General features: G+C 42.3%; 2 protein-coding genes across 7 annotated transcripts in view; one reads left to right on the forward strand and one right to left on the reverse strand.

The window, feature by feature from the left end:
- The window catches only part of SCRG1 (stimulator of chondrogenesis 1), a 45,354-nt gene extending 33,713 nt beyond the window's left edge, over nucleotides 1-11,641 (reverse strand). Inside the window, exon 1 of the mRNA XM_081569011.1 lies at nucleotides 11,472-11,641. Within this exon, the coding sequence (XP_081425137.1) occupies nucleotides 11,472-11,551 (80 nt within the window). The 5' untranslated portion in view covers nucleotides 11,552-11,641. The remainder of the gene's footprint in view (nucleotides 1-11,471) is intronic.
- The window catches only part of SAP30 (Sin3A associated protein 30), an 82,691-nt gene that overhangs the window by 55,366 nt on the left and 10,576 nt on the right, over nucleotides 1-16,749 (forward strand). For 4 of the 6 annotated variants that reach the window (XR_014076504.1, XR_014076519.1, XR_014076500.1 and 1 more), the window contains one exon: nucleotides 14,000-14,113. The exons of the other annotated variants lie outside the window; for them this stretch is intronic. The gene's annotated coding sequence lies outside the window, so the exon portion shown is untranslated. The remainder of the gene's footprint in view (nucleotides 1-13,999; nucleotides 14,114-16,749) is intronic. 6 annotated transcript variants of the gene reach the window in all.

The raw sequence follows: 16,749 nt of genomic DNA on the forward strand, positions 1-16,749 counted from the left end.
CAGGCTTGAACACAAGTCTGACTGACTCTAAAATTTCTTGCGAAACTGTGAAAATGAAACTTGCTCTCGGGCGATGTCTAATTTAACTAATTTGAGAATCTATGTGTTATGCCTTTTTTTAAATGAATCTTTTCTTTGAAAAATTAATTAAGTAATTTGGCTGCACTGGGTCTTAGTTGTGGTATGTGGAATCTTTAGTTCCGGCATGTGGGATCTCGTTCCCTGACCAGTAAATCAAACCCAGACACCCTGCATTGGGAGTGCAGAAGTCTTAGCCACTGGCAGGGAAGTTCCTGTGTGTTATATCTTAAGTTACTAAGATTCTCGCCTCCGTGGACTCCTTGCTTAATTCTACCCTTGCACTGACACATATCCTCAGGATCTGATTTAATTCTGCAACCTGCTTCTCCAGTTCCACCTACCCTGTGCCTTTGAGTCTCTTTCCCTTGATTTACTTTTTCCTGTTTTTAAAAGTACTTATTACCTTCCAAAATACTCTACAATCAACTTATTTACAACACATATTGTTTAAATGCTGCCCAGTTGAATTTTAAGAGGGAAGGAGTTTTTAGTTCTGTTTTGTTTATTGTCATTCCTTCATCAGTGCCTGGCACATGTGTGATTAGCCGCTCAGTCATGTCCAACTCTTTGTGACCCCACTGACTGCAGCCCACCAGGCTCCTCTGTCCCCGGGGATTCTCCAGGAAAAATACTGGAGTGGGTTGCCATGCCCTCCTCCAGGGATTGAACCCAGGTCTCCTGCATTGCAGACTGATTCTTTACCATCTGAGCCACCAGGGAAGCTTGGCACATAGTAGGTGCTAAAAAGTGTTTGATCAATGAATGAATGAAAACACTTCTGAAATCATGGTAGCTGTTGTGTTTTAATAGCTTGACCAGTAGAGGTCATAGATGAGTTCTTTAAATATCTTGGACCCGCAAAGACTTCTACATCTGCTTTTATGGCAGAGTCTGTTCACTCTGGATGTCTCAGGGATTAGTGTGGGTTGTCCTGTGGCAGTGATCAATCTGGTGGTGGCATTTGGCATATATCATGAAAACTGCTGAAAGTGACAAACTGATGATGCCTCAGATTGTTTTCTCCTCTGTCTATGACCTAGTCTTGGGAGCCAAGGAAAAAAGTGTCAAGTAGGATGCAAAATGGGCCATAAAGTGTTGGCTTTAAGGCTGTATCTATTTATAGAAGTTGCTTGTAAATAAAAGTTAAATTCAGTCAAACAACCAGAGAGGATAGTAAATGCTTAGCGTCAGTTGCAAAGCTATTTGCCTAGATTAACAACACAACCTCCCCAAAGTGTGTGTATGTGTATGTGTGTGTATGTTCAGATACAGCCTAGAAATCCTGGAACCCTTCACTAACCATTTCCTCTCCTCTTTTACAACAAAATGTGGCAAAGCGAGAACCATGAGCCATGACTCTGCCTGTATGTTTTATTCTCCCTGATTTACATGCTTAACCTCACAGTATATAACTGCATGGTGGGTGGGGGGACTTAAAGGGATGATGACACTGGATTGAAAGCTGATCGTTTTCTTCAGGTTGGCCGGTTGATGGGTTTTGGTCGATTGATGAGTTTAAGGATAAGGATTTGAGAAGAAAAGAAATCTAATTTTGTGGCTTGCCTCCCATATACCAGGCACTGTGCTAAGTACTTTTACAGGTCATCTTGTCCACTCCCTGAAGTGAATGGTGTCAAAGGTCACACCTAGTACTTAGTGGAAGCTCAAAAATGACTGAATAAAGAAGCAAGCAAGTCAATGACTATTAAGAAAAGGATCTGTTTCTTTGTTTTGGTTTGTTTGAGGGGGTTGCTTTGTTTTATTTCCTCGATAGAACAAAATCCAACTGAAACCCAGAATGTGGGTACATATGTTTGGTGTTTATTCGTACCACATGTCCATTTACTGGGCACTGAAAGGATGCCTGGAATGTGGTTCCCATCTCAAGATACTGGAAGGTAGGCGTGGATGGAGCACTAAGGCGAATTGTCGTTGTTGTTTAGTAGCTCAGTCGCATCCGACTCTTTGTGACCCCATGGAGGTTTGCCCACCAGACTCCTCTGTCCATGGTATTTCTCAGGCAAGAATACTGGAATGGGTTACCATTTCCTTCTCCAGGGGATCCTCCTGACCCAGGTATTGAACCCCACCCAGTCTCCTGCATTGGCAAGCGGGTTCTTTACCACTCAGCTACCTGAGAAGCAAATAGCCAGATAGCACAGTTTTATTCTGTTATGAGGCTTGTTGCTAGATAAATGCAAGGGTAGATTCTCCTATCTGATGATATAAAAGAATCAACTACCAACTACTCAACAACACTTTTAGTGTGGTACATTGGGCAGGAGAGGAGGAAGAGTCCCCCCAAAAGTTTACAGAGGAAGTACGTCCTCACTCTGACAGAAATGAAATAGTACTTCCTCTCCCATCTCTTTCCTGCTCTCCTGTGCTGAGAGCCTTCCTGGACTATTAGGCATGTGATAGATTCAATGCGAGTGTAATCGGTACACAGAATGTAAAGATGCCAAGCGTGCATGAACAAATGAGAGGTTCTTAGTCAAATCCAAACAAACATATATTTGATAATGGCTTTTGGCTGAAATTTATTTTTATATTTTATAGCATGTTCCCATTTGCCCGTGGTTAGCAAAGATTAAGCTTGCCAAGCTTTAATGTGGTACAAATGCCATGTTGAAGGCAAGTGCACGGTTACAGGATCTGGCAAGTAGAAAGCATTATCAACAGCTGTGGTTTTCCAACGCTTTGTGAGACTGGAAAACTAGAGCACGTGTGCCTTTCGTAGAGTGGGCATTAACGTGCCCATTAATTTTTTAAAATATAACTTGTGGTCACTGGTCTTCTCATATGGTTTTATAGTTACAATGAAATTCTGATTACGTGTGATAATGGCCAGAAGGCAGAAATTGGTTGAGTCCCTCATTAATTAATTATTGAAGGATTTATGGAGAGACTTCTCTGTTCACGAACATGTACTTGGTGCTAATTGTAGCCAGTCACGTCCCACCCCTCCCCATCCACATGTTTGCCAGAGTGTAAGTGTTCATTTGAATTTCATCCCTTTCCTTTTATCACCATTAAAGGATACATCTTAAGAAATAAAAAGGTCAAAAGGTAGGAGAATTGTCATAAAGATAATGAAGGAAAACAGCAGTTCTAAATTGTTAAACAGTTTACCTCTGTAGAGGAGGAGGATTCTATATAATGGTTCAAAGTATCTGATGTCAAAAACCATTTGAAATAAGTGACAGAAATTTGAAATTTTGCTTTACCTAGTGTCTTGAATTGATAAGGTTTCATCATAAATATTCTCTCACACATCTACTGAATCTCTTCCTATTGGCATAGGAACATGGAAGATTGTCAGTCATCATCTATTTCTGCCAATGTTCCATGTTCCTATGCCAGTCATCAGAAAGAAAACAACATATGTACTTTATGACTCCTGAACTGACAAGAATTTGCTGCTGTGGAAATACTTGCATGGTTCTGTAACATCCAGTAAACCCAGCAGTAGAAGTGTATTTTAAAGAAAAACAAAAAGATGGAGCTTCCCTGGTGGCTCAATGGTAAAGAATCTGCATGCCCGTGCAGAAGACATGGGTTCAATCCCTAGTCCGGGAAGATCCCGCATGTAGCAGAGCAACTAACCCTGTGCACCACAACTGCTGAGGCTGTGCTCTAGAGTGTGGGGAGCCAAAACTACTGAAGCCCATGCACACTAAAGCCTGTGCTCCACAACAAGAAAAGCCTCAGCAGTGAGAAACCTGTGCACTGCAACTAGAGAGAAGCCTGTGCAGCAACGAAGACCCAGCACAGCCAAGAATAAATAAAATCCTTTTTTAAAAAAAGAAACTATAAAGAAAAAAAGAGTTATCAGTGAGCTGCCAATTTCATGACCACCACTTTGATTCAATTTTTTTTGGTCTTGTGGCATTCTTTCCATTTTTCAAAAGATCTCTCATGACTCCTTAGGAGTGTCTAGCCAGAAACTCAGAAGGCGTAAGCTGTTCGAAAAGATCACTGTATGCTTTTCTTGAGTTTCATTCAGCAGCAAGGAATTTTCTGGTGGTTTTGATTGGTAGCTGGGCTTCCCGGCAGTTTTCTAATGCCATAATACTCTTTCATTCCACTTAATTTAAAGGACATCCATTTCCATGTATCTCAGACATCTACTGAATCTCTCCTACATCCCCTAAGGAGTCAGTACAGTGGCCACTTTGTCTCCAGGCCTTAGTCCTCTGTCAGAACTCTGCTCTTTCATTCCATTGGCTCAATGCCCAATGAGATGCACAAGAAGACCAGATTTGGGACATTAAACCAGCATATCTCATCAATCTTTTACCTCATTACATAAGCCCTCCAGTGCCAATCTACCCTTGGAATAATAATAATAGCTCTTCTCTTCTTACCTTCTGACTTCCCCTGCATCTTCTCCTGGGACCTAAGAGGGTAGTTCCCAATTGCTATAATAATAATAGTTGTTGTTTAGTCGCTAAGTCATGTCCAACTCTTTTGCGACTCCATGGACTATAACCCACTAGGCTCCGCTGTCCATGAGATTTCCCAGGCAAGAATACTAGAGCAGGTTGCTGTTTCCTTCTCCAGAGGATACTCCTGACCCAAGGATCAAACCTGCATTTCCTGCATTGGCAGGCAGATTCTTTACCACTGACCCACGTGGGAAGCCCCCATAATAAATATAGGCAGTGTATATTGAACATTCCCAAGCATTTACCAGACAATTCAAGAACTTTACATGCAGAGCAGGCCTAGGTGTCCCCACCTTTGCTGCCACTTTTATGCCCTCACTCCCAGCTCGGGCACTGAGGCCCCAAACTTAAAGTTCTCCTGGGGTAGAATTTTAATTGCCAGATTTAACAAATAGAATTACAAAAATACCAGAGAAATTTTAATTTCAGATTAAACGAGGGAAAAAATTAATATAAGCATGTCCCAAATATTGCATGAGAGGTACTTACATTTAAAAATTACCTATTTTTAAAGATTTTTTTTTTTATATGGACCATTTTTAAAGTGAGGGACAGGGAGGCCTGGTGTGCTACAGTCTACGGGTTGCAAAGAGTCGGACATGACTGGGCAACTGAACAACAAATACAAATTTTTAAAGTCTTTATGGAATTTGTTACATCTCTCCTGTTTTATGTTTTGATATTTTGGCCAAGAGGTACGTGGGATCTTAGCTGCCTGACCAGGGATCGAACCCACAACTGCTGCATTAGAAGTCGAAGTCTTAACCACTGGACCACCAGGGAAGTCCACTTTTTGTTTATATAACCTTGCCTTTTGCAAACCAGGTCACTGTCTCTGCCTCCCTCTCAAGCGTTCTGTGATAACTCATTCCCAAAACATAGGGAAGTGGGCCTTCAGAAAGTTCTCCTCAGAGTTCAGTTCAGTTCAGTCACTCAGTCGTGTCCAACTCTTTGCGACCCCATGAACCGCAGCATGCCAGGCCTCCCTGTCCATCAACAACTCCCTGAGTCCACCCAAACCCATGTCCATTGAGTCGATGATGCCATCCAGCCATCTCATCCTCTGTCGTCCCCTTCTCCTCCTGCCCTCAATCTTTCCCAGCATCAGGGTCTTTTCCAATGAGTCAGCTCTTCGATTCAGGTGGCCAAAGTATTGGAGTTTCAGCTTCAACATCAGTCCTTCCAATGAACACCCAGGACTGATCTCCTTTAGGATGGACTGGTTGGATCTCCTTGCAGTCCAAGGGACTCTCAAGAGTCTTCTCCAACACCACAGTTCAAAAGCATCAATTCTTCGGGGCTCAGCTTTCTTTATAGTCCAACTCTCACATCCATACATGACTACTAGAAAAACCATAGCCTTGACTAGACGGCCCTTTGTTGGCAAAGTAATGTCTCTGCTTTTTAATATGCTATCTAGGTTGGTCATAACTTTCCTTCCAAGGAGTAAGCGTCTTTTAATTTCACGGCTGCAGTTACCATCTGCAGTGATTTTGGAGCCCAGAAAAATAAAGTCAGCCACGTTTCCACTGTTTCCCCATCTATCTGCATGAAGTGATGGGACTGCATGCCAAGATCTTTGTTTTCTGAATGTTGAGCTTTAAGCCAACTTTTTTTCACTCTCCTCTTTCACTTGCATCAAGAGGCTCTTTAGTTCTTGTTCACTTTCTGCCATAAGGGTGGTGTCATCTGCATATCTGAGGTGATTGATATTTCTCCTGGTGATCTTGATTCCAGCTGGTGCTTCATCCAGCCCAGCGTTTCTCATGATGTACTCTGCATATAAGTTAAATAAGCAGGGTGACAATATACAGCCTTGGCGTACTCTTTTTCCTATTTGGAACCAGTCTGTTGTTCCATGTCCAGTTCGAACTGTTGCTTCCTGACCTGCATACAGGTTTCTCAAGAGGCAGGTCAGGTGGTCTGGTATTCCCATCTCTTTCAGGATTTCCCACAGTTTATTGTGATCCACACACTCAAAGGCTTTGGCATAGTCAATAAAGCAGAAATAGACGTTTTTCTGGTACTCTCTTGCTTTTTCGATGATCCATCGGATGTTGGCAATTTGATCTCTGCTTCCTCTTCCTTTTTTAAAACCAGCTTGAACATCTGGAAGTTCACGGTTTGTGTATTGCTGAAGCCTGGCTTGGAGAATTTTAAGCATTACTTTACTAGCATGTGAGATGAGTGCAATTGTGCAGTAGTTTGAGCATTCTTTGGCATTGCCTTTCTTAGGGATTGGAATGAAAACTGACCTTTTCCAGTCCTCTGGTCACTGCTGACTTTTCCATATTTGCTGGCATACTGAGTACAGCACTTTCACAGCGTCATCTTTCAGGATTTGAAATAGCTCAACTGGAATTCCATCACCTCCACTAGCTTTGTTCATAGTGATGCTTTCTAAGGCCCACTTGACTTCACATTCCAGGATGTCTGGCTCTAGGTGAGTGATCACACCATCATGATTGTCTGGGTCATGAAGAACTTTTTGTACAATTCTTCTGTGTATTCTTGCCACCTCTTCTTAATATCTTCTGCTTCTGTTAGGTCCCTAACATTTCTGTCCTTTATTGAGCCCATCTTTGCATGAAATGTTCCCTCAGTATCTCAAATTTGTTTGAAAGGATCTCTAGTCTTTCCCATTCTATTGTTTTCCTCTATTTCTTTGCATTGATTGCTGAGGAATGCTTTCTTATCTCTCCTTGCTATTCTTTGGAACTCTGCATTCAAATGGGTATATCTTTCCTTTTCTCCTTTGCTTTTTGCTTCCCGTCTTTTCACAGATATTTGTAAGGCCTCCTCAGACAGCCATTTTGCTTTTTTACACTTCTTTTTCTTGGGGATGGTCTTGATTCCTGTCTCCTGTACAATGTCACGAACCTCCATCAATAGTTCATCAGATATTCTGTCTATCAGATCTAGTCCTTTAAATCTATTTCTCAGTTCTACTGTATAGTCATACGGGATTTGATTTAGGTCATACCTGAATGGTCTAGTGGTTTTCTCCACTTTCTTCAATTTCAGTCTGAATTTGGCAATAAGGAGTTCATGATCTGAGCCACAGTCAGCTCCCAGTCTTGTTTTTGCTGACTGTATAGAGCTTCTCCATCTTTGGCTGCAAAGAATATAATCAATCTGATTTCGGTGTTGACCATCTGGTGATGTCCATGTGTAGAGTCTTCTCTTGTGTTTTTGGAAGAGGGTGTTTGCTATGACCAGTGCGTTCTCTTGGCAGAACTCTATTAGCCTTTGCCCTGCTTCATTCTGTACTCCAAGGCCAAATTTGCCTGTTATTCCAGGTGTTTCTTGACTTCCTACTTTTGCATTCCAGTCCCCTATAATGAAAAGGACATCTTTTTTGGGTGTTAGTTCTAGAAGGTCTTGTAGGTCTTCATAGAACTGTTCAACTTCAGTTTCTTCGGTGTTACTGGTCAGGGCATAGACTTGAATTACCGTGATATTGAATAGGTTGCCTTGGAAACGAACAGAGATCATTCTGTCATTTTTGAGATTGCATCCAAGTACTGCATTTCAGACTCTCATCTGATCACATGGACCACAGCCTTGTCTAACTCAATGAAACTAAGCCATGCCATGTGGGGCCACCCAAGACGGACGGGTCATGGTGGAGAAGTCTGACAGAATGTGGTCCACTGGAGAAGGGCATGGCAAACCACTTCAGTATTCTTGCTTTGAGAACCCCATGAACAGTATGAAAGGGCAAAAAGATAAGACACTGAAAGATGAACTCCCCAGGTCAGTAGGTGCCCAATATGCTACTGGAGATCAGTAGAGAAATAACTACAGAAAGAATGAAGGGATGGAGCCAAAGCAACAACAACACCCAGTTGTGAACTGGACTGGTGATAGAAGCAAGATTCGATGCTATAAAGAGCAATATTGCATAGGAACCTGGAATGTTAGGTCCATGAATCAGGGAAAATTGGAAGTGGTCTAACAGGAGATGGCAAGAGTGAACATAGACATTCTGCTGCTGCTGCTGCTAAGTCGCTTCAGTCGTGTCCGACTCTGTGCGACCCCATAGACGACAGCCCATCAGGCTCCCCCGTCCCTGGGATTTTCCGGGCAAGAACACTGGAGTGGGTTGCCATTTCCTTCTTCAATGCATGAAAGTGAAAAGTGAAAGTGAAGTTGCTCAGTCGTGTCCGACTCTTAGCGACCCCATGGACTGCAGCCTATCAGGCTCCTCCATCCATGGGATTTTCCAGGCAAGCGTACTGGAGTGGGGTGCCATTGCCTTCTCCACATAGACATTCTAGGAATCAGTAAACTAAGATGGACTGGAATGGGTGAATTTAACTCAGATGACCATTATATCTACTACTGTGGGCTGGAATCCCTTAGAAGAAATGGAGTAGCCATCATAGTCAACAAAAGAGTCCAAAATGCAGTACTTGGATGCAATCTCCTCAGAGTAAGCAATATAAAAATCCTTTGATTGTGCAATTTTAGGTGTGCACAGTAAGCCCATGTGCAAGCTTAGGTTGGAGGCAGCAAGAGAGAGTAGCAAGCATTAGGAACAGAACAGATCTATGCTGCATGGCAGCCCTACCACTACTGCTTGTAGGATCTGGGGAAGGTCTTTAATTGTCTTATGCTACAGAGTTCTCATTTAAAAAAAGAGAAGAAGACTGCAATTGTAAGGTTGTGCATTCATTTTCTAGGGCTGCTGTAACAAAGTTGGTGGTTTAAACAACAGAAGGATGTTGCCTCCTGGTCTGGAGGCTGAAAGTTTGAGATCAAGGGATGGTTCCTTCTGAGGCTGTGAGGGATGCATTTGCTCCGGGCTTCTGTCCTCAGTTTGTAGATGGTGTAGACAGTTGTCTTTATAGTCACATGGCGTTCTTCATGTGTGTGCCTCTGTGACCACATTTCCTCTTTTTTTTTTTTAAAGGACATGAATTATATTGGATGAGGGTTCTCCCTGATACATCACCTTGACATAATTACCTCTGTAAAGACCTTATTTCCAAATAAGGTCCCACTTTGAAGTACTGTGAATCTGGACTCCAGGGTATCTTTTGGGGGGAAAATAGTTCAACTTACAACATTTTGCTGAAAGAGTGAAATATGGTAACTTATAGGAGGCACCTAACAGATTGGATTATAAGAAATACTTAACAAATAGCAGCTTTTGTGGTTGTTATTAACAGTTTTATCTTATTTTATAATGATCTTATGAATACATGGCTATTCTCTGGAATTAATGGACACATATTTAGAAGGTTGGGCTTCCCAGGTGGCTCAGTGTTAAAGAATCTGCCTGCCAATTCAGTAGACACATGGGTTCAATCTCTGGTTCAGGAAGATCCCCTGGAGGAGAGCATAGCAACCCACTCCAGTACTCTTGCCCAGGAAATCCCATGGACAGAGGAGCCTGGTGGACTATAGTCCATGGAGTCACAAAAGAGTTGGGCATGACTTAGCAACTAAACAGTCACAACAAACATAGAAGGTCTAGGTGGGGAAAATGTATAAATATCCAGAAAATCTTAGGCATAAGAATCAAATATTGAGAATAGAGAACTTTATGTTACTGTATGTGGTTAGGGTAGAGAAAGAGCAGGGATGTAGGCTAGATGGTGTATAGAGGAGTTGGATTTAATTATCCAGACTGACTGATGTTGAATTGATGAACACTCCATTTTAGTTCACTTTGAAAACAGAGAGAGAATCAAAGTTTACCCTTGGACTATACAATCTGCCAAAAACAGTCAGAATCATTATGTTTTTAGAGCAGAAAAAAGTCACCAGAGAACCAGTCACTTGATTCTGATGACAGAAAAACTCAGACTTTAGTTATCCTACAAACAGCATTAGTTGGAAAATATTTACAAGAGCAACGGTTTCAAGCCCCTGTGGGATTTGAAAGTGGTGCATTTTCTGTGGCACCTTTCACTTCACCGCATGATTTGAAGAGAAGTTCTTACTGCTAATAAAACTAGAAAGCAGAAAATTGCACTTGGTTCATAAAGAGAGACACCCTGTTCCCTCCAGGATATCCTTGTTGGGCTGGGTAACTAAGACAGTGCAGTGGAATGTGTGGTGGGGAGGGTAGGTCTTCAGCACCATAAAGAAGGGTGATTATTTAAGAAGTCTGGTCTCCATTAAGAATAGAACAAGAGGAAATATGTTTGATTTGCAGAAGGAAGAATTTAGGCTGGATCCAAATACTCTCTGTATTGGTAATCGGTAAAATAGATACCCAAGAGAGGCTCAGTAATACCATTCCTAAGATCTATAAAATTATGATAGACACTGCATTTTTAATAGTTTCTGAAAATAATAAGCCCTTATGAATATTCTAGCCAGCATATGAGATTTGCCTATGAACATCTGAAAGAACATTTGAAAGAACATAGCCAGGGTGAGCAGCAAGAAAGAATCTCGTTGACCTTTAGCTGGGTCAGTTTTCTTGCTTTGTGACTTTGAAATGAAATATAGAGCAGAGGACAGCCTCAGAATCAAACACAAGGAAGCAAACAAAGAACCACTTCTTAAGGAAAGTGTGCAGAAGGGTGTCCTCTCTTCCTGCTACCTCCTTGCCACCTGTCACAAAATTGAGGATGTTAGGAACTTTGTGCTCACAGCCAGAGGAAAGCATGCCAGATCTGTTAAGATCAAGAAAAACAGGGATCCTGTGAAGTGGGGGCTTGGGTGCAGCGGCTCCGTGAATGTCACAGACCAAGGGAAGGTGGAGCAAGGGAGCAGCCCTGTTCTGGGTTTGCAGCTGAAGCAACCAGTCCTGCTGATTTACCTGTATTAGAATTTTAAAAGTTCAAGTGAACAAGTTTTTAAAGGGATGAAAAGGCTACTTATCTTCTAACTGAGCCGGCTGGTCACCTGTGCCTCCCAGCCTGGGTGATGTTGTGGGGGACTTAGCACGGAAGAGTGGGCCCTGGATCTGATCGGGAAGCTCACCAGGCTTGCGGCTTCTCAGTGGCGGGGTCTGTTGACATGAACAATCCTGAGCGCGTTGGGTGATTCGAGTGCACTTTCATGATTCGCTCTCATTTTACCCCCTTGCTATTTCCACATGCCACAAGAACCCCTCCACTCCCCTCTGAATTATGTGCTGTTCAAGACGGAAGCTCGGACCTCCCACTCAGGCAGGGCAGCCCCGGCTCCGCAAACTCACAGGACCCATTGTTCCTCCCTTCTGTACCCAGTGCTGTCACCGCAGGCCTGCGCTCCAGCGTAGCCGGGAGGGTGGGAAACGAGCCCCCGGAGGGTCATCCATCATGCTTATAAACGCTGAGTTCTACCAAGTTCCATCAGAGTTCACCTACACACCGAAGCAAAACAATCCTTCTCTGTGCATTCTTGTTTTCTTCAATGTATATGCTGCCCACAAACGTGCATGAAATATTTGCACATGTAATGGATGCGCTTGAAGCTGTGTGCACATCTGGGCAACTGTGCGCACCGCAAACCGGGCCGCATGCCAGGGCGCACAGGACACCTGGTGCCGGAAGAACCTCCGCCTTCACAGGCTGCATGTAGAGGCCGAGCTGCCTCTGGGCTTGCATGTTCATGAATCACTATTCTCCAGTTTTCTTTCCAGCGTGCCTTCATGGGCTGTTTTTTTTTTTTTTTCCTCCTAAAAATTGAAGTGTAGTTGATTTACAATGTTGTGTTATTGATACTTTCAGGTGTACAACAAAGTGATTCAGTTTTTTATATATATAGATATGTATTATACATAATATTTATATTATATAACTGAATCACTTTGATATATATATATATAAATTTCAGATTCTTTTCCATTATAGGCTATTATAAGATATTGAATATACTTCCCAGTGCTATACAGTAGGGTCTTGTTGGTTATCTCTTTTGTATATTTGTTGCTGTTTAGTTGCTAAGTCATGTCCTGCTTTGTGACCTCATGGACTGTAGCCCACCAGGCTCCTCTGTCCATGGGATTTCCCAGGCAAGAATACTGAAGTGGGTTGCCATTTCCTCCTCCAGGGGATCTTCCTGACCCAGGGATTGAACCCATGTCTCCCATGTCTCCTGCACTGGCCGGTAGATTCTCTACTGCTGAGCATATAGTAGTGTGTATATCTTGTGCCTTGGTTTTAATAGCCTCATTCATCTAAGCATCTCCAAAAACTGTGATTAGTTAGGGTCCGGGCCTGCTGCTGACTTCCCCCTCCACTGCTTCTGGCCACACACCCAAATTCACCAGGAACGTCTATGACTCAGTAATGAGGTTAAGATTCCTCTCCGTGGAATCCAGGAGAACATGAAAGGCAGACTGTCTTTTGTGTTAACATCAAGTCCGGCTTTCACCATTTTCTTTCTACTGTAAGCTCTCTGCCCACTTAATTTAGAAAAGAAGCAAACTTTCCCTGAGCTTCCCAGAGCATGCAGTCTTGTTACTGAATAATCTTTACACAGTTTACTATGTAAGACACCTGGAGCAACACACACACACATACACACACATGCACTCGGCGTATGTTAAAACCAACGAGTCTGGCATCCTTTTCTTGTGTTTAATCTATGGCTGCTTCCCATCTAGTTTTCACCTCATGAAACTCATGAGAAATCTGAAGTCATCACCTCAGCTTCAGTCTGTGTATTCTGAGGAGTCCTGGAGGGCAGATGTGGTAGGAATTTGAAAGCTGTTTCTCCATATTTTTGGATCCTTTCAATATGCATCCTTTAGCCTGATGCTTGGTGCATCACAGTGCACATTTGAAGTATCAGGTTAGAAAGTGCCTAAAAGTGGTAGTCTTGACGAGAAGGGAGAAGAACCCACAAATTACTTTCTCATTCAGCTCGAGGATTTTCTAATCTCTTTCAGTGTAAAACCTCTTGACTAGAGTGAGGCTTCTCGTTTTACCTCTTATGAAGAGTGTTTTCAGACCCCTCAGAAGACATCCTAATAGTCAAGAACAGAGGGAATTACCACAGCACAGGCGGAAAATGATCCAGGACTTGTATCAACAAAGTCGGACAACAATGATGAAATTCCATATTTTTATCTAGAATCAGCCCTAGCATCCTGGGATGATTAAGGCTGAGAAGACCAGGGGGTGGTCCTATTACAGCTGTGGTGCCGGAGGTCCAGACTGACCTGCAGGTGCTGGTCACCTGTCTTTGGAGAGTGAGCCCGCAGGCCCAGGGAGGCTGGAGAGAGTGGGGTTTGTGTTGTGTCTCCAGACAGCTAGAGGAGAATTTCTGCCTTGCCTTTATTGATGACTTTCTCCTCTGAACTCTCATGTTTCTTGTTTTTCTAATTAATTTTTGAGTATACTTGCTTTATAATGTTGTGTTAGTTTCTACTGTATAACAAAGCAAATCAGCTGTATATATACATATATCCCCCTTTTTGTCACCAGAGAGCACTGAGTAGAGCTCTCTATGCTATGCAGTTCAGTTCAGTTCAGTTCAGTCACTCAGTTGTGTCTGACTCTTTGTGACCCCATAAATCGCAGCATGCCAGGTCTCCCTGTCCATCACCAACTCCCGGAGTCTACCCAAACCCATCGAGTCGATGATGCCATCCAGCCATCTCATCCTGTGTCGTCCCCTTCTCCTCCTGCTATACGGTAGGTTCTTATTAATTATCTATTTTATACATAGTAATGTATATATGTCAATCCCAATCTCCCAGTTCATCCCACCCCCCACCCCCTTTCCCCCTTGGTGTCTGTATGTTTGATCTCTACATCTGTGACTCGCTGCTTTAACCTTGATGCACAGTTTATGATTCATGCAGTGTGATGATATGCCATCAGCTTTCTCTCTGCATTTCAAGGACAGAGAGTATGTTTTTAGAGCCATGCTGACTTGCAGCAGTCATTGTGCATGATGGCTGCTCCCAACACTCCAAGGTCCACAGGAAAACAAGGGGCAGGGTTTTAGAGTCAGGGAAGCCTTTCCCTGAGGTCTGCACCAGAAGTCCCTGGCTGAGGATGGTCCAGCACTGGCATGATGACAAGGCTGAGGGAATCCAGAGAAGAGAGAGACCCTGAAGTGTCTCACCCAAGCCCATTCTGATCTGGTCTCCAAACTACACGAATTAATCAATCTTCTTCTCAGGTAAACCAGTTAGCCTTTTTCCTTGCAAGAAAGCATACTAATTGATACACCTATACCTCTGAAATGTTTAAAATGATGTTAAATTGATGTAAATTAAATCTGGCTTCTCTTTGAAGAAATATTATATACTTCATATTACATTTCTTTTTAACACTTATTATTAGTCTGTGCTGGGTCTTAGTGTGGCATGCGGGATCTAGTTCCCCTAGCAGGGATCGAACCTGGGCCTCCTGCATTGGGAGCATGGAGTCTTAGCCACTGGACCACCAGGGAAGTCCCAATTCATAATACAATTCTGATAAAGAACCCAGTGTCCAACTTTTTATAGAAATTATTTTTTAAAAATGCCATGTTGAGTCAAACATATATGATGTATTTCTAGAAAGTTGTTTTTACAGAGCATATAACTGATAACTAGGACAGAATAGAGCCAGTCTCTTCAAATTCAAATTCTTGTGAATATGTATCACATGTAGTTCTTGTCTTATATCTTCATAATTCCTCCGTTATGTTCAGTGCAGGAAGTAAACACTCATGCAGGTCTCAGAATCGACTGGGGTTTTTAGGGGACATTTCACAAGACTCTTTGAGGAGACTTTTAAGGATATTTGGGCCCACATGATAAATTCTTAAGACATCATGCAACCCTTTTTAAAAATAGTTTTATATATTTTTGGCTGCACTGCGTCTTTGTTGCTATGCATGGGCTTTTCTCTAGTTGCAGAGATCCAGGCCTACTCTCTAGTTGTAGTATGTGGACTTCTCACTGTGGGGGGTTTTCTTGTTGAGGAGTGCAGGCTCAGTAGTTATGGCACACAGGCTTAGCTGCTCTGCTGCATGTGGAATCTTTCTGGATCAGGGATCAAACCCATGTCTCTTGCATTGGCAAGCGGATTCTTTACCACTGAACCACCAGGGAAGCCCCAAACTCACTTTTTTAATGGAGGTATTTCTAAGCCAATTATTTTCTCACTTTATTAACTGTAAAAGTCATACAGGATTATTTCTTAAAACTCAGACAATACAGAATAAAAATGCTCCCCCTTCATGCTGCTGAGGATTATACTAGTATTTATCTTCTTTGTGATTAGGCTGTGGCCCCTGTAAGTATCATATTTCAGAGGATCTGTGAGGTCATAATAATGCTAAGACATTGTTTGCTTTTTTCACTGCATTGATGTGTGCACCGATGGTACAAAGGCAACAGTGGGTAAACCTGCTTGTCCCTTAGTGTGAAACTGCACTGTGGTATCCAGCCGTGTTGGTCAGTTTTGCCTTATTCATTGCTGTGCATTCACAGGAACCCAAAAAGGCCCACTTTAATTCAGCATGTTCTTGAAGAATTAGTAAAAATTGTGACTTTTATTCAATCTCAACTCTGGGCATGCATGCTAATAATATTCTATGACACATGAAGCACTTCTACTGCATGTGAAGTCCTACAAGGATAAGCATTTGTATCATTATCTACGTTACAAGCTAAATGAACCTCTTTTTCATTAAGCACTATTTTTACTTGAAAGACAGACTACAGTTATTCAGATTGAGTTTTAGCATATCTTTTCTTTAAAATGAACCAAGTGAGCCAGTTACTTCAAGGAATGTTGCCAGTGATAGTGTGCTTTCAACTGAAAATTTGAATTTTGAAAAATGTGTCGACTACTGTGAGAGCTTGATAGCTTCTCAATACTGGAGGCATGTCTGATGAGTCAGTGGAGTTACTAATTACTGTGATTTTTTTTTTTTTTTTTGGATATTGCACTGTGAAACATGTCAGCTTTTGGAAGGAATGCAAAGTCCACTGAAGGGTTTTAGAATCACATTATGTAAACTTGAAGCAAACACTACTTGCCCAGTTGTGATTCAGAGTCAGAGAAGAAGAGCTACAATGATCTGAGATAGCTGTTAAAACACCTCCCTTTGCCAATGATATATCTGATAGAGGATGGATTTTCTTCATGTATTTCACCCAAACAACATATCATAGTAGACTGATTGCCCAAGAAGATAGGAGAACCAGGTGCCTCCCATGAAGTCAGACACTAAGGAAACTTGCAAAGGTATTAAAACAGTGCCACACTTCTCTCTGATTTTTTAAGATGTTATTTTTCATAAGGAATATTATTAACATAGAGTGAATAGT

The sequence above is a fragment of the Giraffa tippelskirchi genome, chromosome 1, assembly GCF_054371585.1.
Source record: "Giraffa tippelskirchi isolate mGirTip1 chromosome 1, T2T-mGirTip1v1.2.pri, whole genome shotgun sequence".
Classification (NCBI taxonomy): Eukaryota; Metazoa; Chordata; class Mammalia; order Artiodactyla; family Giraffidae; genus Giraffa; species Giraffa tippelskirchi.